Source organism: Chiloscyllium plagiosum, chromosome 13, assembly GCF_004010195.1.
Source record: "Chiloscyllium plagiosum isolate BGI_BamShark_2017 chromosome 13, ASM401019v2, whole genome shotgun sequence".
Classification (NCBI taxonomy): Eukaryota; Metazoa; Chordata; class Chondrichthyes; order Orectolobiformes; family Hemiscylliidae; genus Chiloscyllium; species Chiloscyllium plagiosum.
In genome coordinates, this window is record NC_057722.1 from 25,217,497 (window position 1) to 25,243,130 (window position 25,634).

Sequence of the window (25,634 nt, forward strand, 5' to 3'; positions counted from 1 at the left end):
TGCTGCGCTTTTCCAGCAACACATTTCCATCTCTGATCTCCAGCATCTGCAGACCTCACTTTCTCACTAAATACTAGTTAGGTCCCTGGGAATAATCTCGACTGGCATCGACAGTTGTTTCCAATGTTTAATATTATTTTGATGAGTGTAATAAACAAAGTATTGAGGCTGGTACACAGTATCACATCTTACGGATAGGGTTGTTTGTGTTAAGACTTGGATATCTTTCAAATTACTTTGAAGTAAATTAGTACACAACGTGAACAGCAAATGAAATCCAATAATAACAAGTGGAAAGCAGTGTATGTGACTTGACTGAAATATTAATTATACAAGTTTAGATAAAAGTTTGCACACTGGTGAAACAAAACAAAAATAGATGTGCTAGTTCACCAAATGTGAAGAGGGAGGTATTCTCTATCAGTTATTTAAACAAAATTGCAAATGTATTCTCTTGCATTTACAATTTCATTCCAAAGAGAAAATAAACCGCTTTGCTTATAAATATCTCAATAGCAAACAATAATTTCCAAGGAAGTGTTTGGTTACATGGTCAAATCCATGGAGTGTAAATCTTGAGAACTTTTTGTCTTATTTATATTGGTTAGCTTATAACCTAAACAATTTAATTAAGGAAAGAAAATAGGTTTGGGTTTATGCTAGTTTCAGTGTAGCTTTTTTGCAAAGATACAAAATATTAAATCTTAAAAATTAAGCCAATACAGAGTGCATTGAGTATTCTTGTGGTGGCTGGGATTTTACAATTTTATCTGTGCAATCAAAATGAACTAGTGAGACCGCAGCTAGAAAGTTGTATCCAGCTCAGGTTACCATGGTGTAGACTCTTCCCTCTTTGGGATAAATGTTTACTGCTTCGCCCTGCTGTGATTGTGGATCAGCTGAGTTACAGACCAAAACATTGTTGGGCCTATTTAAGTACACACATGGGGATCCTGCGCCATCTGTAGGGCCCCATCAATTTTGATACTTCACTGGATGGAATGTGTGTTCTACCAATGGAACTGAGTTCTGAGCGCCTGAACCAGCTCTTCAGGAAGGGCACCCACAAGTTGCTCTGAAATTGGGGATCAAAAATCCTTGGCCTTTAGTTTTGTGGGACCAGGAAGAGCATTCTGGCCACACAAAAGTATTCACACTAACTGTTTCTGGCTCAGTTCCCCGATCCCACTCCATCCCCTCTTGCCCCAGAGGCATCTTTCCATTCAAGACCTAATTCTCATTAAAGTCCAGCAGTAGAACTGTTGGAAATTCTATCTGTCCTTCTATTCATGCACTCATAACTGGCAACCTGCCAAAAGTATTCTAGAGGTATTAGGACAATGAGAATACTCCAGGCCTCCTGCTTGTGCTATTGTCTGGGCAGAGTGATCATCTTGCGGTTCCTTGTTTGATAATATCCCTAAACAAACACCAATTCCCTTTGTCTCAAATCCAGGCCTGTTGGAAATTGTACAAAAGAAGCAGCTCCAGATTTTAGATTTTTGAATTCTGAGTACCTTGTAAGAGATCAATCTAATCTCATAATAAAAGTGAAGAGTGCATTAAGATGTCAAAGATTGATATTGTGCCTGTCTTAATAACAATGCATGAAATGAACTGAAAATCGGAGTTTTCCTTTATTGGAACCTTTATTGAAGCATGGAATATGAGGTTTGCATCATGTAGTGAACTATTAGAGGAAGAAGTGTGGGAAAATGTCATAACATAAGACAATGAAAATTAAAACATAATTAACTTAAAACATCAACCAAAATATGAACCTATCAGTTGAAAAATACTTCTGGTTTTATGTTCTCATGTTTCTTAACACTTTCTGGGTATAATATAAACAGGATAGCCAAGGCTAGATTATACCAGAACACACTGGGAAATTGAACCAAATTTGTCTTGTATTTTATTGACATTGTGAAACATTTTTGCAGGTTGTTGTGTGCAAGGAATATGAAGCAATGTGAACCGCACTCGCCCTCCAGTGCCAACTTATTTGATGGAACTGGGACAGATAAAGAATAAAATGGACGGAACTATGCTCTGTTCTATCCTTGCCCATTTTTCTCAGTTTCTGATTTCCTAACATAAGCCATGGGTGATGAATGGAACATCTATCTGTATATGTATTTAAATCAGGTGTATTGAAACGATGTTTGAATGTTAGAAGGGCAATGTTAAATGTAACTTTTGTCATTTTAGCATAACAACAGGAGAAAGAGATGCACTGAAGAATAGCTATAGTTGATACAAAGCATTTTCTCTGTTTTTTTCTCCACCAATGCTGCCAGACCTTCTGAGTATTCACAGCAATGAAGCAGGTATTTATGTACTAAAGTTCTGAAAGCTGCTGCAATCCATCTCAGGACCTTCTTTGTCACAAAGGTTGAGACCATTCAAACAACTGCCCCTTCCCTTCCTTAAGTTAATCCACATAGCCAAATTTTTACTGGGGAAGACCCTGTCCAAACACTAAACTTACAGATTTGTCTAATTTCTCTCTTCTTTCCCCTCATGTTATCTCTGAGCGCACCTTATCTCCAAGATCCACATCTGCTCTGTCAAACATATTCCTATTGATTGCTAAATATACAATTCTCAACTTAGTGGAGGTAGCAGGAGTGGTAGTATTTGAGCTGCTGGCCCATCAGCTGACTAGATGCATCCTTTTTAAAATTATTTCTTCTTATTATTTATTTATTTCACCACTTGTGTAAAATTCATCTTTTCTTCTTTCAGTGGCTGAGGTGCAGCAGTTTCAACAGGGCCTGGTCCTCGATAGTTTTGACAGGCCCCTGGTTCTTGGCAGTTTTGTGAGACTCCCTAATTGGGCAGGTCCCAGTCTTCAGCAGTGACCAGTTCATGAACCCAAGAAGTTGTGGAATGAGCAAAAGATGATGTTTGGCTGAACTTTGTCTCTATTTTAAAGACATAATTTATGTAATTAAATGGCATTGTTTTGTGGCGACTTATACACAATTTACTTTTTTTTCACAAATACAAATAACAATAAATTTCTATCTATTTCTATCTATCTTTCTTCATCCTTATAATGCCAATATCAGCTGCTAATGTGAACAATTCACATTCCTCAGGTATTGTCTATGTTCCTTAAAATCTAACACCCTCATCCCTCTGCAACTAAACCACTGCTTGACATTTCCATTCCTGCAAACTCCTGCCAAATTTACTTTCTTTCTCCTCTTCAAATTCCTTGAATATATTCCTTGAATATTGTTGTATCCCAAATCCATTTCTAATGTTCCAGGGATTGTATGTTTAAATCCCTACACTCAAGTTTCCACATCTGGCACTGTAACAAAATGGCTCTTCTCAAAGTCATGCTGTGACAGGCTAACCTATCCTTCTCATTCTTCTTGACGTGTTTGGAGCCTTTGAGAGGATTCACCATCTTCGTCCAATGCCTGTCTGGCCACATTAGACTGCACTTGCATTCTTCTTTATCCAGTAATACCTACAAGGGTTTCTGTTCCCACTCCTGTAAAATGGCCTCTGGTTTTCCCCAGTGATCTATCCTTAGCCCCTTGTATTTCCCATCCACACACTGTCCTTTGGAGAGGCCGTTCAAAAACATACCCAACTCCAACTCACCATCAACTCATTCAATCCCAGCAGCATTTCTAAATCATCAAACAGCTTGTTGATATTTAGTTTTAGATGAGCGACCAGTTCTTCCAACTAAATAGTCAGAAAGCCAAAGCCATGGCTTTTGGTTCCAGCTAAAAACTCCATTCCCTTGTCAACAAGACTATTACCTCCTTCCCTGCAATGTGAACATTGCCTCAACAGTAGAGAAAGGTTTCAAATCCTCTGTGTGGAGTTCTCCCCATGTCTGCGTGGGTTTCTTCCGGGTGCTCCGGTTTCCTCCCACAGTCCAAAGATGTGCAGGTTAGGTGAATTGGCCATGCTAAATTGCCTGTAGTGTTAGGTACATTAGTCAGGGGTGAATGTAGGGGAATGGGTCTGGGTGGGTTGCTCTTCAGAGGGTCGGTGTGGACTTGTCGGGCCGAAGGGCCTGTTTCCACACTCTAGGGAATCTATCTAAAATCCATTTATAGCCTTGCCCTTCCCCATCACTGTATCAACTCCAAGTCCATAATTCTGCAGACCTCCAATCCTCACATTTTGTGTACAGCAAATTTTCATTGTTGGGACCCTCACCTCTGCAATTCCCTTCTTTCATCTATCTGCCTCTTTTTCTGTTTATGATGTTTCTTAAATTGAGTGAAAGGAATAGTGGTACTGTCACTGGACTAGCAATCCAAGAACCAAAGCTAATGTTTTGGGAACAAGGATTCAAACAGCAGCACAGCAATTGGTGGATTTTAAATTCAACCAAAAAACAGAAATTGAAACCTATTCACAGCGATCGTAACCATCAACCATAATTTGGTTCACCTAATGTCCTTCAGGAAGGAAATCCTCCATCCTTAGTGGGTGTGGTCAATGTGTGACTCCACACCCACAGTAATGCAGGCGTTTCTTCCTTACCCTTTAAATGGATGTGGTAAGACACTCAGATCAAGAATAATGATGTGGAATTTGGGAAGTCTGCACGTTGGTGGTAGAATGCCAAACCAGCTTATTACTAAATCACAATGCAGGGGTCCCTGAGCTGCCAAGAAAGTAATAATGGCTCAGAGTTTTAACAGGACTTGCATGGATCTTCTATGGCTCTTACAGGAGTTTCTGTCTTCCAGTGTCCTTGATCCCATGAGAGACTTGACATTGACTAGTTAAGGGCCTAAGTTAAGGGCATTTAAGGGCACATAGAAGCCACATGGGGATCCCATCAGTTCATAACCAGGGAAGAGATGGGTGTGCGTATGTGATGATGACACTTAATGCAAGAACTAAATCGCAGCCAACACGACTTTATGTGGCTCAGTATTAAATTTTGTTTGGGAGGCCTTGGGACATGTTGCTACATTAAGTTGTAAATATTAAATTTTTTTCCATGGGTGATTCTAACCATAGTGAAAAGATTTCTTCTGATTCCTAGCAAAAGCATAAAGCAATCATTTGGAATACTTCTCTATTTTGCTAGAAAAACATACACACAGGTAACCTTCCTCCTATGTTTAATGTGTTAACATATGGTAACAAAGGGAACTGTATGAAATATCTTTATTTTCAGATACACTGCACCTCTTGTTTATTATATAGAGTCACCGAGATGTATAGCACATCTTTCATGTAGCAACAACTTCAGCAGAGTGAATATCCACATCTATTGTTGCAACAATAATGCATATTTGCTACTGCCTATTGATAAACGCAACTTTTATAGTGAAACCATTTTAGAGAGGACTATGTCTGCCTATCAGGTTTGATTGAGTACAACTTGAATGAAATTTTAAAAACATAGCGTCATAGAGTCATAGAGATGTGCAGCACGGAAACAGACCCTTCGGTCCAACCCATCCATGCTGACCAGATATCCCAACCCAATCTAGTCCCACCTGCCAGCAACCGGCCCATATCCCTCCAAACCCTTCCTATTCATATACCCATCCAGATATATACACACACTTGTCATGAAGACATTTAACTTTGTCTCTGGGGTGAAAAAGCAGTATTGCTAACAGGCATCATGGTAGTTGATAAGAGATGTCAAGCTCCCTGGTAAACAACATGTTTTGAACTGAATTGCTCTTGTGCTAATACAATTTCAGCTGAAGTAGTCTTCGGTTTTATTACCCTGCAGGTCACAATGGAATTACAGAGAAGAGGACTGAAACAGGTCGTTATCCCTGTGGTTATTCCCACGTCTTTCATTTCGTCCTATCAGCACAACCTTCTATTCCTTTCGATTTCATGTCCTTAGCTAGATTACCCTTAAAAGCTTTTATACCGAATGAAGTAACAGGTTCCACATTCAGGAGACATATATCCTACGTATATATTCATTACCACTCCACCGCAAACTGCCTGAAAGCAGGTAAAATGATGCCACCTAGTCGGCGGAGACAACCTAAATTGCTGCCTGAACCTGCTGGCGCTAGGACTGCAGTTAATCCAATTAAAAGACACTTCTCACTTCCTCGTTTAAAAATAACCTGTTGTGTCAGACTCCCAGGTACAGCGTAGCGTGTGTGAGGTGAGAGCTATCTTCCCGAGGGTCAGATCCACATTTATCGACTGATCTCCCAGACCGTACTTTGGAGATTTTTCCAACACCAACACCAACAACAAAAAACGATGAAGACTTCCTTCCTCCAGTTCCTACAGGATCCCCACCTCGTCGCCAGTTTTCAGAGATGCTGCGGGTTATTTCTGCGAGTTGAAGACTGCCTTCCCGGCAACTGTAGCAACTCTCATGGCAACGCAACTGGGAATCAGGGACCCGGGGAGAAAGGGAGTGTCATCAGGACCAGTGAATGTACGAATGGTAACCAGGGGCACCAGATCAATGGGTCATATCAATACCGTCATGGACAGGAAAGCAAGGACAGTCATGGGGTGAGCGGATGTGTAGTGAAGGTGAGAAAAGCGCCAAATTGTGATTGCATTCATTTCTCTTTGCTTCACTCCTTTAATAGATTCGTTTTGAATGAGTCTCCCCACCCGCCTCCACCTTTGTCTAACCGCTTTAAAATGTTCGCTCTGGACTTTGCCCGATAACTACTGTTTAACCAGAAGGCGTTTCATTCCATTGATAGGAGATTCTTAAGCCGGTAGAACTGCTCTTTCCAGTTAGCCAGCTTAATAGCAGAGGAAGTAAAGCTGCCATATGGGGAGGAGTCGAATAAAACAAATAAGGCGACTGTTAATAGCGAGATAAACAACTACAGTACTGCCTCCCGCGAGGCAAATCAGCTCTTCAGGTTATTCACACTGGGCGCTGCCACTGAAGGTAAATTGCCAATTGGGAGTTTACTTACTACAAGTATTAAAAAGTTCAAATAAAACTTGATTAAATGTCAGTTTGCAGAATACAAGAACATCTGCATTTGCCCAGTGTCACATTGTGGATAGTGGGCTGCAACATGGGGTTAGATTGCCTGGCCATTGACTATCAATTAGATGCCCTACAGTGTGGAAACAGGCCCTTCGGCCCAACAAGTCCACACCGACCCTCCAAAGGGCAACCCACCCAGACCCATTCCCCTACATTTACCTCTGACTAATGCATCTAACTGCAGGCCATTTAGCATGGCCAATTCACCTAACCTGCACATCTTTAGATTGTGGGAGGAAACCAGAGCACCCAGAGGAAACCCACGCAGACACGGGATGGGGGGGGGAGGGGGAGGTGTGCAAACTCCACACAGACAGTTGCTCTAGGCAGGAATTGAATCTGGGTCCCTGGCACTGTGAGACAGCAGTGCTAACCACTGAGCCACCGTGCCACCCCGTCAATCCATCTGTTAGAAAATCATGGAATGGGTAAACACTGAAGGAGACCATTTGGCCAAGTTTGTCCATACTTCCTGTAAGCAAGAACATTGTTTCAATCTCCTGTTCTTTCCCTGTAACCTTTTTTTTCCCACTCCTGAGATGCATAAAATTCCCTTTTAAAAACCACAGTTGAATCAAGTCTCCGACAACATTTTATATTTAGGGCCTTTACTATAATGAAATATGCTAAAGTCCTTCACAGGAGTAGTATGAAATGAAATATAATACCGGTGTCTGTCATTGGAAACAGTCTCTCTCTATCTGCTCTGTCTAAACCTTTCTATCAAACCTCTCTCAACCTACTAGTCTCCAATGAGAACAACCCCAGCTTCTCCACTCAACTGACATAATTGAAGTTGCCAATTGCTAAAACTATTCCCGTGATCCTTTTCTGCACCTTCTCTGGAGTCTTCATATCTTTCCCAAAGTGTGGTACACATACTGGACACACACTGCATTGAGAGCCAATTAGGATTGTACAAAGTTATCACAACGTCCTTGCTTGTGAGTTAAGGAAGGTTTTGAAATCAATATATTTGAAATCTGAAATCAATCTAAGCTGACATCCACAGACAATAAGAAAGGAGATTTGCAGCAGTGGCAATGGTTTCCTTCAGAAGAAATGAATGGAATGGAGCCACAGACTACTTTTTAAGTGGTTCAGTGGGATTGAAACATATTTTAGGAAATAACGTCACAATCAAATGATAGGCTAAATAGGTATTTTCTATGTATTTTTGAATAAACAGCTAGAACCAGAGATTCCAAAAATGCTGTATTATTTTACAGATAGGCAATAGTCCAATGATTATCAGACCACTGTAGTACAAAGAACAAAGAAAATTTACAGCCCAGGAACAGGTCCTTCGGACCTCTAAATCTGAGCCGATCCAAATCTATTGTCTAGAAACCTGTCACCCAATTCCTAAGCATCTGTATCCCTCTGCTCCCCACCTACTCATGCATCTGTCCAGATGCATCTTAAATGAATCTACAATGCCTACCTCTACCACCTCTGTTGGCAACGCGTTCCAGACACCACCACCCTCTGTGTAAAGTACTTGCTGCATATATTCCCCTTAAACTTTTCACCTCTCACCTTGAAAGCGTTCTGTAGTATATATTAATCCATAACTATATTGGCCAACTGTAAAAATGTGGGTAGCTTTACTGAAAAGAACACATGCAAACCCAAAACCCTGACAGTGTTCTCACAGCTTACCACCATTATTTTGGTGAGGGACAGATGGAAGGATCAGAGAATAGGTACAAATGGAATAGGACTCTTGTAGAAGCCCGTTCTCTGCCAAGCATACTAACCCTCCCAGAATCATTTCAATCAGAAAGAGGATAGGATCTGAAGATTGCACATAATCAGGACAATGAATATGACATTACACAACAAATTCTACTTTGCTTTTCTACATAAAGTCTCAGACTATACATTAAACAAATTCCAGAGGCAGTGATAATCTGAACCAGAACATGTCAGTCATTGAGCACATGGTAACAAAAACAACAGCAGCAACACCCTGGATTTATATTGTGCCTTTAGCAAAATGAAACCTCCAAATATGTTTCACAGGAGTGTAATGAAGCAATATTTGACACCGGGCCACATCAGGCAGCTGGTGATTAGTTTTAAATGATGTCTTAAAGGAGAAAGGTAATGTGTAGACATGTGGGAAGAGAATTCTAGAAGCTGGGGCTTGGCAGTTGTGGACACCCACCAATTGAGCAATTTAAACTGAAGATGATTATGACGTCAGAATTAGAGGAGTGTAGATACCTGGGGATGATAAAGCTGGAGATGTTACAGAGATGAAAAGAACAATGCCATGGAGCAAGTTGCACCATGGACATGTATAATTCAAATGGGTGCAGTGGTTATGTCAGGGGCATGGTTCAAAATCCACTACAGCTACTGGAATTTAAATTACTACATTAGAAATTAAAAGCTGGTTTACACCATTGTTGATTTTCAAAAAAATCCAATTGGTTCAGTAATGTCATTAGGAAGGAGATCTGCTGTCATTATCTGAATTTGCCCTACATGTCACTCCATAGCAATGTGATTGACTCTCAAATGCTCTCTGCTATGGCCTAGCAAGCCATTCAATTATATCAGAGCTGAAAATGTGTTGCTGAAACAGCGCAGCAGGTCAGGCAGCATCCAGGGAACAGGAGAATTCCTGAAGAAGGGCTTATGCACGAAATGTCGATTCTCCTGTTCCCTGGATGCTGCCTGACCTGCTGCGTTGTTCCAGCAACACATTTTCAACTCTGATCTCCAGCATCTGCAGACCTCACTTTCTCCTCATTCAATTATATCACACCTCTACAAAATCTGGATGAAACTGCATTAACCTGACAACAACAAATAGTAAGGTAACCAACAAAATAGAATATCCTGCTTGACCTTATTTTCTCCAATCTATCTGTCACAGATGCATCTGTCCATGACATTGTTAATAGGAGTGAGCACCGCACAGTCCTTGTGGAGATGATGTCCCATCTTCACATTGAGGATACTCTCCATCGTGTTTGGAAACACAGTCACTGACTGACCATGAAGTGATCTAGAAACTGAAAGTGGGCATCCATGAAGTGCACAGCACTTAACCACATTAACCACAAGAATTGCATTCAACCACAACCTGTAACCTCATGGCCCTGCACATCCCCTCACTCTATCATTACCATCAAACCAGGGAATTTACTCTGGTTCAATGAAAACTGCAGGTGGACATGCAAGAATTAACCTGGCTATCAACCCAGTGAGCTACAACACCAGACAACTTGCATGCCAAACAACAGAAATTGCATGTGCTAAACAGAACTAAGCATCTCAAAACTAACGGATCAGATCTAAACTTTTGACTCCTATTACATCCAGCTATAAATGATGGTGAGAAATTAAACTACTAACAAGAGGATGAGGCTCTACAAATAATCCCATCCTTAATGATGGGGGAGCCCAGAACACCAATGCAAAAGAAATTTGCCAGCATCTTCAGTCATAAGTGCCAAGTGGATGATCCATCTCACCCTCCTCCTGAAGTCTCCAACATCCCAGATACCACTTCTCAGCAAACTCAACTCATTCCATGTGAAATGGCTAAAAGTGCTGGATACTGCAAAGGCCCTGACACCATTCTAGAGTTGTATTGAAGTAGTCTGCTCTAAAATAAACTGGGCCTCAAGCCTCTCTGTTTAGTGCAGCCATAATACTGGCATCCACCCAATAATATGAAATATTTTCCATGAAGAGCATGCACAAAAAGCAGGACAAACTCATTCCTGCCCACACTGCCCAATCAATCTAGTCTCAAATCATCAACGATGTAATGGAAGGGATCATCAAACGTGCTATTCCATGGCACTTAATCAACAAGAACGTGTGCACTGACAATCAGTTTGGGGCCCCCTCCCAAGATCACCATAGTCTCATTACCTGCTTGTTTCAAACATGGACAAAAGAGCTGACTTCCAGAGGGAGTTGAGAGTAATTGCTTCTTATGTCAAGGTAACATTTCACCACCTCCAACAAGCAAGAATCTTGTCATTCAGTGGCATTACTATTGCTAAAACTCACACTCTCGTCATCCTGGGGGGTGACAATTGATCAGAAATCAAATTGGACCAGCCACATGAATACTATGGCTACATTGACAGATCTGAAGCTAAGAATTCTATGGGACTAGCTCACCTTTTGGTTCCACAAAGTCTGTGGACAGACCACCCTGCATTAAAGTGTAAGTGAGGACTGCAGATGCTGGAGATCAGAGTCAAAAAGTGTGGCATTGGAAAAGCACAGCAGGTCAGGCAGTTACCACAGAGTAGGAGAGTCGACATTTCAGGCATAAGCCCTTCATCAGGAATGTGGGGGGTGTGGGAAAGAGGGCTGAGAGATAAATAGGAGGGGTGTGGTGCTGGGGGGAAAGATGCTCGGAAGGCGATAGGTGGATGCAGGTGGGGGGTGATGGTGCTAGAACGGAGTGGAGGGTGAAGCGGACAAGTGGGAAGGAAGATGGACGGGTATGGCATTTCAAGGAGGCGATGCCATGTTGGTGGGTTGGATCTGGGATGAGGTGTGGGGAGGGCAGATGAGGTGAAATTGAACATTGATCCGTGTGGTTGTAGGGTCGCAAGGTAGAAGATGAGGCTTTCTTCCTCCAGGTGTCGGGTGGCTTGGATTTGGTGGTGGAGGAGGCCCAGGACGTGCATGTTCTTGGCAGAGTGGGAGGGAGATTTGAAATGGTCAGCCACAGAGCAAAGGGGTTGTTTGGTGCATCTGTCCCAGAGATGTTCTCTGAAACATTCCATGAGTTGGCGGATATTTTGATACTGTACTGTCCCGTTTGGTCCAGGAAATCCTAAAATACATTCGGGCCACCACCCATGTCCTCCACCTTCTCCATGACTTTCATTTCCATGGCCCCAAATGCCTCATTTTCACCATGAACATCCAGTCCCTGTACATATCCTTCCGCTATGACAAAGGCCTCCATGCCTTCTGTTTCTTCCTCTCCCATTCGCCCAATACTCCTCCAATGACACACTTATTTGATTGGTTGAACTGGTCCTCACCCTCAACAACATCTCCTTTGAATCCTCCCTCTTCCTTCAGACTGAGGGGGTAGTCATGGGCACCTACATGGGTCACAGCTATGCCTGCCTCTTTGTCGGATATGTGGAACAGTCCATCTTCCACAGTTACACTGGCACAACTCCCCACGTTTCCCTCCTCTACATTGATGACTGTATCGGCACCACCTTGTGCTCCTATATGGAGGTCAAATAGTTCACCAACTTCATAAACACCTTCCAACTTGACCTCAAGTCCACCTGGACCATCCCAGACACATTCCTCTCCTTCCTGGACCTCTCTATCTCCATTCCTGGCAACGGACTGAACACAGACATCTACTTCAAACCCACCAACTCCCACAGCTACTTGGACTATATCTCCTCCCATTGCTCCCTCCTGTAAAAACTCTATCCCTTAATCCCAATTCCTCTGCCTCCACTGCATCTGCTCCCAGGAAGAGCAATTCCACTTCAGGACATCCCAGATGGCCTCCTACTTCAAGAACCAGAATTTCCCTTCCCACATGGTCAACAATGCCCTCCAGCACATCTCCTCAACTTCCCACACCTCCAACCGCAACAAGGATATAGAACACCCTGGTCCTCATCTACCACTCCACCAATCTCCAGATACAGCGCATCATTCTCCACCATTTCCACCATCCACAGTCAGACGCCACCACCAGAGATATACTTCCATCCCCATCCCTATCTGTGTTCTGTGGAGACCATTCCCTTCGTGAGTCCCTTGTTAGGTCCATGCTCCCCCCACCAACCCACCTTCCATTCCCAGCACCTCCCCTTGCCGCCGCAAGAGGTGTAAACCCTGCACCCACACCTGCCTTCTCACCTCCATCCAAGGCCCCAAAGGATCCTTCCACATCCAGCAGAGAATTCCCTGCACCTTCACCCACCTCAGCTACTGCATCCATTGGTCTCAATGTGGTTTCCTCTACGCTGGGGAGAAAGGGCGCCAACTTGCAGAAGGTTTCAGAGAACATCTCTGGGACACATGCACCAAACAACCCCACTGCCCTGTGGCCAACTACTTCAACTCCCCCTCCCACTCCACCAAGGGGCTCCTCCACCACCAAATCCAAGCCATCCAATGCCTGGAGGAAGAACGTCTCATCTTCTGCCTTGGGACCCTCCTACCATACAGCATCAACGTCGATTTCACAGTTTCGTCATCACCCCTCCCCCACCTCATTCCAGATCCAACCCTCCAACTCGGCACCACCCTCTTGACCTGTCGTATCTGTCCACCTTCCTTTCCACCCATCCGCTCCACTCTCTGCTCCAATCAATCACCATCGCTCCCCACCTGAACCCAGCTTCTTTCCCCCAAGCCCCACACCCCTCCTATTTATCTGTCAGCACTCTCCCAGCCCCTCCCCAACATTCCTGATTCTAGAACACCCACCCTAACACCACTGTGGGTAGACCTACCTAGAATGGACTGCAGCATTTCAAGATGGTAGCTGTGTTCCATCTTCTCAACAGCAATTATGAATGGGCAATAAATTCTTACAATGCCTACATAACGTGAACCAAGTTTTTAAAAAATCAAAATTGACTACAAACAGGGATGATGTGTGATGGAGTTTGGTATGATTAAGGGTACGGTTAGCTGAGTTTTTATTAACTTCATGTTTGCATTGGAATCATCAAGTTTAGAGGTAGTAAAGGCATGAATCAGGATTTGAAGAGCAGGTTAATTTTATTTCTTATTCATTCACAAATGTGGGTATCTCTGGCTGCCCACAGAATTGATAAGAGTCAACCACATTTCTGAGGGTTTGGAATCAGATGTAGGCCAAATCACATAAGGATGAGATTTCTTTCCCTAAAGGTGTATAGTGAACCAGATAGGTTTTCATGGTAATTGTTTAATGGAGATTTTTACATAGACTCTTATTTCCAATTATTATTGAATCCAACATCTGCCATGATGGGGTTAAAACTGGCTTCATAGACCATTACCTGGGTCTTTGGATTAATAGATAATACCACTAGATCATTGCCACCTCTAGATTGAGGCAGAGTTAGGTGGTGTTACCAAGATGAAACTAGGTGGCCAGTGATAGTATGGTGATGTGGTCTGAAGCGCATCTGAAAATTAAACATAAAACAAGGTTATAAGCAGTTTAGCTCAGCCTCAGCCTCAAGGAGAAGGATGGAGTCAGTAACTAGGGAATTAATTTTATGCAATCCCTTCAGTTTTTCCAATATTTAATTGAAGGAGCTTCTTGTTTATTTCATAATGAATGTTTAACAATCAGTTTGAAAATTTAGAAACTGACTGGACAGTGTAAGATTTCTTTGTAAGGGGCTCGTAGTTCAGAAAGAGCCCATCAGCCCATTGAATCTGCACCAACCCTCTAAAAGGCATCCCCCCCAGATACCCCCCCCCCCACATTAAACATAACCCTGAATTTATCATGGCTAATCCACCCAACCTACAGTCCTTTCAACTGTGGAAGGAAACCAGAGCTCCTAGTAGAAACTCACATGCAAATAGGGAGAATGTGCAGACTCCACATCGAACCCAGGTCCCTGGCACTGTGAGGCAGTAGGGCTAACCACTGAGCCAGTGTCCTACCCTCTAGTGAAGTCCTGAGTGATATCTACTGAAAAGCATCATTGGGACTCTGATGCCAAATCACTCCAAAATGAGGAACATTGAATCTAGTACTTCCAGATACTTAGTTGTGTTATTCCTCCTTTAAATTTCTTATTCCTCACATCATTTCCCTCAACACAAATGTTGGCAAGGAATTGGTCTATAACTTGGATGTAATTTGGATACAAAATTGGTTTGAAGGTAGGAGGCAGAGGATGGTGGTAGAGAGTTGCTTTTCAGACTGGAGGCCTATGAGCAGTAATGTGCCACAAGGATCGGTGCTGGGTCCGCTGCTTTTTGTCATTTATGTAAATGACTTGGATGTGAATATAGGTGGTATGGTTAGTAAATATGCAATTGACACCAAAATTAGTGGTGTGGTGGACAGCAAAGAAGGGTAGCTCAGAGTACAGCAGGACCTTGATCAGATGAACTGATGGGCCAATGGGGTTAGTCTAGATAAAAGTGAGGTACTACAGTTTGGTAGGGCAAATCAGGGCAGGACTTATACACTTAATGTTAAGGTCCTGAGGAGTGTTGGCGAACAAAGAGACCTTGAAGTAGTGTCGCAGGTAATCAGAGTAGTGAAGAAGGCATTTGGTACGCTTGCCTTGGTCAGTGCATTGAGTATAGGAGTTGGGACGTCATGTTGCAGCTATACAGGACGTTGGTCAGACCACTTTTGGAATACTGTGTTCAATTCTGGTCTCCCTGTTATAGGAAGGATGTTGTGTAACTTAAAAAGGTTCAGAGAATATTTACAAGGATGTTGCCAAGGTTGGAGGGTTTGAATTATTAGCGAGAGGCTGAACAGGCCGAAGCAATTTTCCCTGTAACCTTGGAGGCTGAGGGGTGACCTGTAGAGGTTTATAAAATCATGAGGGGCATGGATAGGGTGAGTAGTCAAGATCTTTTCCCTGAGGTGGGAAGTCCAGAACTAGAGAGCATAAGTTTAAGGTGAAAGGGAAAGATATAAAAGGAGTCTTTTTCACACAGAGGATGGTGTTTCTATGGAGTGAGCTGCCAGAGGGAATGGTGGAGGCTGGTACAATTATGACATTTAAAAGATATCTGGATGGGAATATGAATAGAAAGGGTTTTGAGGGATTTGGGCCAGGTGCTGGCAAATGGGATGAGATTAGTTTAGGATATCTGGGTTGACATGGACGGGTTGGATGGAAGGGTCTGTTTCCATGCTGTAAATCTCTACACCTCTATGACTCTAATTGATTGGCAGCTGATTCAACTTGGAGGAGAAAGTGAGGTCTGCAGATGCTGGAGATCAAAGTTGAAACTTTATTGCTGGAACAGCACAGCAGGTCAGGCAGCATCCAGGGAACAGGAGATTCGACGTTTCGGGCACAGGCCTGTGCCCGAAACGTCGAATCTCTTGTTCCCTGGATGCTGCCTGACCTGCTGTGCTGTTCCAGCAATAAAGTTTCAAGCTGATTCAACTTGATTCACACAGAAAAGAGAATGACACTAAATCAAAATACTATTTTGGAAAGCCAGTACAGACAGAATGAATCACATGGCCTTCTTCAGCATTACATTAATTTGGCGATTCTGTGATTCATTCCACTTCTTAACTCTTCTGCACAGAGGTGGATGACAAGAAATCCCATCTTATTCAACACCTTCTAATGTCCCAGATAAAATTTGAAACATTTCACATGTGATTCACCGTCACGTTCACTGATTTCATTTTGAGAAAAAATAGACTGGCTGATGAAAGGTAATCCCCAACAAAACCACCTAACAAAATTTGAGTGATTCAGTCACCATGAATCGGCCATTCTAAAATGAGAGGTACAATCTCAGATCTGGCATTCTTGTTTAAAGACACAATAAGTGCACTAGCCCAGTGATGCATCAATATATTACATTAAAGCTGAAATTTTAAAAGATGTGAGAATATTTTTGGTAAATATGTACACCGTATCCATCCACCCCATCTCACCCACCACCTGCAACTGCAAAAACAAAGAAAGAGCTACGGTCTACATAACGTTTTTCATGTCGCAAAGCTACACAGCTGATAAGTTTCTTTAAAGTTCTGAAGGTCACTGGACCCAAAACATTAAATCTGTTTTCTCTCCACAGATGATGCCAGACCTGCTGAGTTTCTCCAATGATTTCTGTTTTTGTTAATTACTTTTAAAGTACTAACGCTTAAGCAAATCCAGCAATGAATCTGGTACAGCAAGGTTCCAAAATACGAATGAGGTAAATGACCTGAATACCTGTTTAAATGGTGTTGCCTGACAGAAGAGTGTACGAGAACTTGTGCGTTAAGATCTTTTACTCTTGCCTCAGTGGACAAATAGGCCCCTCCATTTACCATCTCATTAAAACACCTTCCAATAGTACAGCCATCCCTTCTTTGACATGCTGGAGGAGATTTTAAAACTCTGATCTTCTGACTGAGAAGGAAGTGTATTTCAACTGAACAGAAGCTGACATTCTAGAATAAGATCATGATAAGAGGACACTTTTTAAATAAAGGATTACAAATAGTTTAAGGTTGGGAAATCACATTTCCTAGGCATAGAAAGATCATCTGGTAAGAAACACATGAGAATTATTACCTCATCATTAGCCATTTGACCTGCAAGCCTATTGTGCACCTGTACATGTTCAGGGTTCAAATACTTGTATTAAAATAATGCATGTTAAAATGAGGCATGTCTATAGGTTATATAAATATGCTGCTTTTAGCTGCCAGACCTCACCTATTGTGTCACAATAGTAACTTGTGCTTTGACTTCACAAGTGATTTACTTCAGATGTTGGAGGAAGTTTTTTTCCTTTTTAGAGACATCCAAAATTATATATGTTTAAGGAGATAATGACCGAGACTCTTAATAAAGCAAGTGCAAAATATGTAAATAGACGCAAGTATTGCCTCCTCTGCACAAGCTAAACTTTGCAAAATAAAGCAGGCATAACTTGCTGGAAACATTCAATATATGTGAGGGGTAATGCACATTAATCCATTTGCTGTATATTTAAATAAATCATGCTTCTCAACCTAAACATCTTTATCGATATTAATCAAGACGGTATCATTCTTTGCATTTGTGCATGGGTATGTGGAGCTTTGATGAAATCAGGGAGATTAGGGTATTTTATATGTTAAAATTAAACTGTATATGCAAAATCGATGAGAGCAATGGATAAGGCACGGTTTTTTTTATGAAGGGTTTGTGCTGGGACAATGACTGTTCACAAATTAAATAAATGTTTTGGACTCCAAAATTGGAAGTACAATTTTAAAATTTGTAGGACTAAGGAGAATAGGTAGAAAATGACATTAGGTGATTGCTCTTGCAAACCTCCTTCTGTGCTGGAACCATGTTATGAACAAATAGTAAAATTTGCAAATTATGCAATTCGAGAAGTATGGTTAATGCAGAGGAAGACTGTGTCAGAGTTACCTCAATCATTAATAAGCTTACAGAATTGACAAGTTAACATCAATATGGCTAACGAGATACACAGTAGTAGGAAGTATGATTAGGCCACAAAAAGTTGTGGGAATAGCTGTCTAAAAGAACTAAAGGAACAGAAAGATATGGGAATACTGATACGCGGCATCAGTAATAAGGTCATTAATAAACGCAAAATCATGTTTTTAATTACTAGTTGCCTAGAATTGAAAAATAGAATTTAAGTGAAATGTGTACAGAACCTTGGTTGTCCCTAACTTCAAGTTGTAGGAAGTGTTGTGGTCTTCATATTATATGAAGCTCTTAGGGCACTGGAGAAATCACAAAACAAAAATTCTGAGATGTTACTGCGAGGTTGTACCTCTCAGTAAGGATTGAACTGACTGGGGTTGTATTCTTTAGGAAAGAGAAGACTGAGAGGTGACCTGATAGATATCTTCAAATTTTAAGATTATGCATGTTTTGATAGGCTGGGTGTAGAGATGGAGTTTTCACTTGCAGGGGAGACCTGACTTGGGGCTACAAATGTAAGACATTCACTAATGTATTCTATACCTAGGAAATTCAAAACAATGTCTTTGCCCAAAGGTTAGTTAAAATATGGAACTCATGCCTGACAAAAAGGTCCATGGATATATTTAAGGAGAAGCTAGATAAATATAAATGTGGGAAGGGAGCACAAGAGCACAGCAATATAAGATGATAGAGAGTGGGGTGAGGTTGGAGTGAGGCATAACCAGTGGCACAAACCTAGAGGGTCAAAATATCTGTTTTAATGCTTGCAATACCATGTAATATGCCCATAAGATGTAGAAGCAGAAGTAAGTCATTCAGCCCGTTGAGTATGCTCTGCCATTCAGTGGGATCATCGCTCACCTGATAATCCTCATCTCCATTTTACTGTCTGTTCCCCATAACCTTTGAATTATTATTATAGAATCCCTACAGTGTGGAAACAGGCCCTTTGGCCTAACAAGCCTATACTGATCCTCCGAAGGACGTCCCGCACAAGCCCATTCCCCTACATTTACCTCTGACTAATGCACCGAACCTACACATCCCTGAATTCTATGGGCAATTTAGCATGGCCAATTCACCTAATCTGCACATCCTTGGATTATGGGAGAAAACTGAAGCACCCAGATGAATCTCACGTAGACATGGGGAGAATATGCAAACTCCACACAGACAATCGCCCAAAGCTGGAATCAAACCCGGGTCCCTAGCACTGTGAGGTAGCAGTGCTAACCACTGAGCCATTGTGTCGCCCCTCTGATTCCCTTACTGATTAAAAATCTGTCTATCTCACCCCTCACTATACTTAAAGACCTTGCACTCTGAGGAAAAGAACTCCACAGATTCACTGCCCATTGGGAGAAGAAATTCCTCCTTTTCTCTGTCTTAAACATGTGATCCCTTATTCTGAGCTTTTGCCCTCTGCTCCTGGATCTAAATAATGTTACTTGTTTGCATAAACGTAGGGATAAGGGGCATACATTGAATGTCAAATTGGAAAAATTCAATCAGCTCTAAAAAGAAGTGAAGATCAATAATTCATCTAGTTGTATATTTCTGCAGGAAAAGCCAGGATATGTGGTGAAGAATTTCTTTCTCTACTACTTGTTCCGATTTGCTGCTGCACTCGGTCAGGAAATTTTTTACATCACATTCCTTCCATTTACCTACTGGAATTTTGATCCATTTGTTTCAAGGAGGCTGGTCGGTGTGTGGGCTGTAAGTGCATCTTTTATAAATTTATTTTTATTTAACCATCAGAGACAAAACATTGCAATTCAATAACTCTTAGCACAACAGTTGGTATTGAATTGTTGGTTTTAGATTATAACTTTGCTGATTTTTTTAGAAATGATGTTGCTATAGTGTATATGAAACTATATCTGTTTCACATAGAGTGCATTGTACATGCCTGGTCAGAAAAGAGTGATCTAATTAGCACTAACTTACAGAGAGGCCTACCTCTGAAACCTCTACATTTTCTCTTGTGCATGATTTCCAGGTAGGTCACTTAATTTTCACTCTAAATTTGACTTTTCACGCGGAGTTAAGACTAAAGGTAGCCTTCAAGTGAAGCATAGTTAACACAATTAGTGCAAATTATATCCAGACATGCTTGGTAATTCGCCTCCAATTTTAAACTGATAGATTCCATCCTGCTTATCTAACAACTTAATTTTCTGTTATTAGTCAGTCTCATGTGGCATTACATATAGGGAATTAACACAAAATTTCATGGGAGGGATGGGCACTGTAGAAACTGCTTTTTAGAAGTTAATTCATCTCCGAATGCCAGGAAATGGTATCTGAAAAGAAGCACATACTTCTGATGGGAAGTGTTTACTGCATCATTCTGATGAAGAACTTGGCTTGCACACACCTATTGCCTGCAGGTAAAGAGAAGACAAATTAGATGTCAATTTGGTTGTCAGGGTAGAAGGTCTTCCAGGAAGCAGGCTTCTGCATTAAAGTGTGACTTACAATAGAGTGCTGGAGTTCAGGGTTTCAAAGAATTCAGTAGAAGAATGAGAGAGGTGTTTGATTGCATTTTCCTAAGTCTACCCCAGAGGGATGTTGAGAGTGGATCATTTAGTATACTCAAGGCTGAAATGGGAAGGAGGGAATCAACAGTTATGGGGGAAAGGCAGCAGAAAGAAATTAAGCATTATCAAATCAGCGATAACCTCTTTGAAAGATGGAGCAGACTCAATGGGCAAAATCGCTTACTTGCACTCCGATATCTTGTGGTCTTTCCTTTCCCCATCACCGTGGCTATTGTTGACTTGTGCTCAATACCTTGTCACATGAAGACTCTGATCTCTCTTATCTCCTAAATATGTATCCGTGCACAAGTGTAAGATTGACTGATGATGCCTCTTCAAGTTCATTGTCTTCTTTCTGCTTCTGACTGAGCAGGTTCCAGCTCTTGCCCTGGATCTTTGATAAGGGAAAAGGACAAGTGCTGTTTTTTTTTTCAGGGAGGAAAGAGAAATTATGGTGCCCACAGATATTAGGTGTGTGGATGTGCTCATCATCAATTGATCAGACCCACTGGTGGATGACATCACTGATGTCCCTTTCTATGATATCCAGCACTGTCTCCTTCATGCAGGTAAAATATGCCAATAAACTTACTTTCCCCTCTTAGGCACCAAAACAAGAATAATGAAACTATGTTATAAAATGTTGTGCAGTTTGTTTGCATGAATTGGCTGTCCTGTTGAATAGCTTCTGGTAAAAAAACTAAAAAACAAATCCAACTCAGTCAATTAACACCCTACCAATCTACAATACTCTTAATCATCAGTAAAGGGCTGGAAGGGGCCATTTATAGTGCTATCTAGTGACAGCTGCAAAAGATGACTTGTTCGCTGATGCTTTGTTTGGTTCCCAGCAGGGCCACTGAAACTTTGACCTCATTACAGCTTTGATCTAAACTTGTACAAAAGAGCTGAACTCCAGAAGTAACATGAGAGTGACTGCCCTTCATACCAAGGCATCATTTGACTAACTGTGAATCAACAGGCCCTAGCAAGGCTGGAGTCAGGAGGAAACAAAAAGCTCTCTGCTGATTGGAGTCATACCAAGCACAAAGGAATATTGCTGTGGTTGTTCGAGGTCAATGATTTCAGTCCCGGAGTACTTCAGGAAATGTCCTGGACTCAACTATCTTTATCTGCTTCATCAATAACATTCCCTCCATCATAACGTTAGAAATAGAGATTTCCGCTGATAGTTGCACAACGTTCAACGTCATGTGCCTCTCTTCAGATAGTGAGGCAGTCCATATCCAAATGCATCAACACCTGGACAATATGTAGGCCTGAGCTGATAAGTGGCAAGTAACATTCATGACATACAAGTGCCAGGTAATGACCAATGTCCACAAGAGAGAATCCAACCATTGTACCATGACATTCAATCTCATTACCATCACTGAAACATTCACTATCCACACCTTAGGAATTACAGTTGACTAAAACTGAATTGGACCAATTATCATAAATAATGTGGTGACAAGAGAAAGTCAGAGCCGAGGGAATTTAAGGTAAGTAACTCACCTACTATCTTTCCAGATCCGGTCCAGCATATACAAGGCACAAGTAAGGAGTGCAACTAGGGCCTGTGCCCGAAACGTCGAATCTCCTGTTCCCTGGATGCTGCCTGACCTGCTGTGCTGTTCCAGCAATAAAGTTTCAACTAAAACAGAAAGCAGAGTTAACGTTTTGAAACCGATGACTCTTCATCAAACAAGTGAGGACTGCATCGGACTAATCTCCATTCGCCAAAATGATTCCAGCTTCAACAATATTCGAGAAGCTCAACACTACCCAGGATAAAGCAATCCATTGATTGGCATCCCATCCACCACCTTTAAACATTCAATGTCATCACCACAACACATCGTGGCAACAGTGTGTATCAGTTACATAATGCACTGTCATTGTCAAGGAGTCAAAACTGTGGAACTCCCTTCCTAACAGTACTGTTGGGGGATTTACACCCCAAGTACTGCAGCAATTTAAGATGGCCTCTTGCCATCCCCTTCTCCATAACAATTAGGGATGGGTGATATATACTGGCAGAGTTAACAATGCCCATGAATGAATTATTAAAAAAATGTGTGTGTGTAGAGAGAGAAAGAGAGAGTTGTGAGTTGTGGGCGTGATGCTTGTAACAGTGCCAATTGATAAAGATGTTGGTAGGCGAGTGATGATTTTTAATGAATTTAGCAGTGAATGAAACTATTGGTGCAGTTTGGAGATGAAGTCACGACATGGATGACTCATTTAATTGAGCTCACGATACCTCTACATTACTACTTACATCAAGGGGATCAGTTCTTAAAATATACTTTCATCAAATAGTTTTGGTTTTCCAGTGTTGACTACTCGAAAAAAAATCAAAACTTTTAACAAATCATGCTGTCTGAAATGACTAGGCAGATGCTTTTGTCATTTTGAATAGAAGGCTATTCACTGTGAGTACATGATGAACAGGTTAAATTATTTTTAATACTTCTATGTCTCTCTCACTCTTCTGCCTCCCCCCTTCCTTCACCCCTCCCACAGCAGCCCCTGCTCCTTTCCCAGGCCCACCATGTAATACTCAATTCAAACTCTGTCAGTTGAAAATCTTCTCCAGACGTAAGGCCGTTTTGCAAAAGATCTCAAAGCTGTTGCAATTGGGCCACTGGTTTGGATGACCAGCTCAGTGCGATTCTCCTGCTATTTTTAAAATTCATTTTTAAATGGGGAAACACATTACCTCCTTCACTTGGCACCTGCTATTGATGGACTAATGATAACATTGTCCCTGCCAGGTATTCAATGTTTAGAGATCACAGATCCAAGTATACAGCTGTCAATATGTGGAAAATGGAATATAAAAGATAAAATATGAGCAAGGTAAGGCTTAACCCCATTTAAACATCTGGAACTGAGTTTATGTTTAAATGTAAAATTTATCAAAAGAAGTAGCACTTCCAAACCAAATGGAGTGCATCTTGACTCTAAATGAATGTGACTGGAGGAACCTGCCCAAATTACCTTACAGCGCTCTGTAGTGCATTAGGAGACTGCCTTGAGGCTAATAAAATCTTTTACCTTCCATTGTGAAAAAAAATTGGACAGATGTGCTGACACCAGCCTTTGATCTCCACAAGTAAAACAATAGCTGCAGCAGGGAAGTACACAGCTGAATTCTAAAAAAAAAGCCTACTCAAGTAGTTTTACTGAAACCTGCCTTAGTACTTTGAGAATAGAAAGATCACTATTCTTCCTTCAAATTGTCATAAAGTATTATTAATTAGCTTCTTTACCATGGAACTGCAGGCTGTTAGCCAAAGGAGCTTGCTATTTGACCCATTTGTTTACCTTTGATTCCACAGTGGAAGCACACTAATGATTTATTAACCATTCCCATACTGTAGGGAATAAACAAAAATGGAAAAAGAGACTTTTTTCACATTTTCTGATTTTTAATGTCTGTCAAATCAGAGTATGCACTCTCCTTTGGCATTTTAACTGTGCTGAGCCCTTGAACTTGCCACAGTTTCAAGTCAAATGCAAGACCTCACCTGTGAACATTTACAGTGTTTACTTTTCCCTCTGTTCTCAGAACCAGATGAAATGGTGTAAGAAAGATATAGGATATGTACTCTAGTACTGAGGATGGTTTACTCTTTAGATCTTTTATGTTACTATCTTTGTTTAATATTTTTCAAATGTTATGGGGTTGGATTCAATTAAATGTAAGTTTGGAGCTTCTGTAAGCTAATATCTGATATCAGTGTAATTCCAAACTAATCACAGAAATCCATTGTGTTACTCCCATTGCACAGAAATGCTTGCATATAATTTCCTAGCAATTAGAATCACCTATAATAAACGTGGTTCTTTATGTTTCACAGTAAAAGTCACCACAGGAATGCTTCACTCTGGCTTCACATTTGTTCAGAACACTCAATTCTGGACACACATCCTAAAAACTAGTGACTCAGCCTTATGATGACCATAATGTCATATTTTAAATGACATTTATGAAGTAACTTAGTGCTGCATAAAACTATCTTGGTTTTCACAAAACATCTGAAAATGATGCAATCTAATTTTTACAAGGTGTTTCTATCTGCATTTGGAAGGAAGATTAGAGGAGTTCAATCTTATTTAAACTGCAGAAAGCTATGGAACAGAGAGATTTTGGCATTCTTGTCAAGGAATCGCAAAAGCTAGCATTCAAGTTCAGCGGATAAGAGTAAAGACAAATAGAATGTTGGCCTTTATTTCAAAGGCAGTGGAGTATAAAACTAGGGAGGTTTTGGTAAAACTATACAAGGCACTAATCAGACCACAGCTCACATACTGTCAATAGTTTTGGGCTCTTATCTACTGGCATTGGAGGCTGTCCAGATGAGGTTGATACCAGGTTTAATAAGGAAAGTTTGAGTAGATTGAGTCTTGTACTCATTGGAATATAGAAGAATAAGAAGCAACCTTATTGGAATACGTAAGAATCTTAGGGGACTTGACAGGGTAAATGTGAAAAGTTGTTACACCTTGTGTAAAATTCGAGGAGATGAGGGCATCCTCCCAGTGAACAAAAGATCTAAAAAGCTCCAATGCACTACTGCACCAAGTTTTCAATTGTTTTCTTGTAATTCCTCTTACCAGACCTATTCCTCATGAATTTGCACTTTACCTTCAGTTTTCCCTCAATATCTTTCATGTAATATTAAGCGCAAAACTATGTCCGAGTAAAATACTTGTGGCTTTTACTAATGGTTTGTTACATCTTAACACTTATAATCTGTACAAGGTGCCACAAAGTCGATTAATATCAGAGGTGCTGAAAATGTGTTGCTGGAAAAGCGCAGCAAGTCAGGCAGCATCCAAGGAACAGGAGAATCGACGTTTCGGGCATAAGCCCTTCTTCAGGAATGAGGAAAGTGTGTCCAGCAGGCTAATTTCTGCCTGGGAACCCTCCAACCACAAGGGATGAACTCAGATTTCTCCAGTTTCCTCATT

At 41.3% G+C, this 25,634-nt stretch overlaps 1 protein-coding gene across 3 annotated transcripts in view; it reads left to right on the plus strand.

Moving 5' to 3' along the window:
- Positions 1-5,738: 5,738 nt before the first annotated feature.
- sgpp2 (sphingosine-1-phosphate phosphatase 2) overlaps positions 5,739-25,634 on the plus strand; it is a 46,455-nt gene continuing 26,559 nt past the window's right edge. The window contains exons 1-2 of one of the 3 annotated variants that reach the window (XM_043702051.1): positions 5,739-6,513; positions 19,672-19,827. In XM_043702051.1, coding sequence (XP_043557986.1) covers positions 6,232-6,513; positions 19,672-19,827 — 438 coding nt within the window. In that variant the 5' untranslated portion in view covers positions 5,739-6,231. Of the gene's footprint in view, positions 6,514-9,940; positions 11,187-19,671; positions 19,828-20,029; positions 20,111-25,634 lie in introns of those variants that run through there. The other 2 variants (XM_043702053.1, XM_043702052.1) reach the window with 2 other exon arrangements.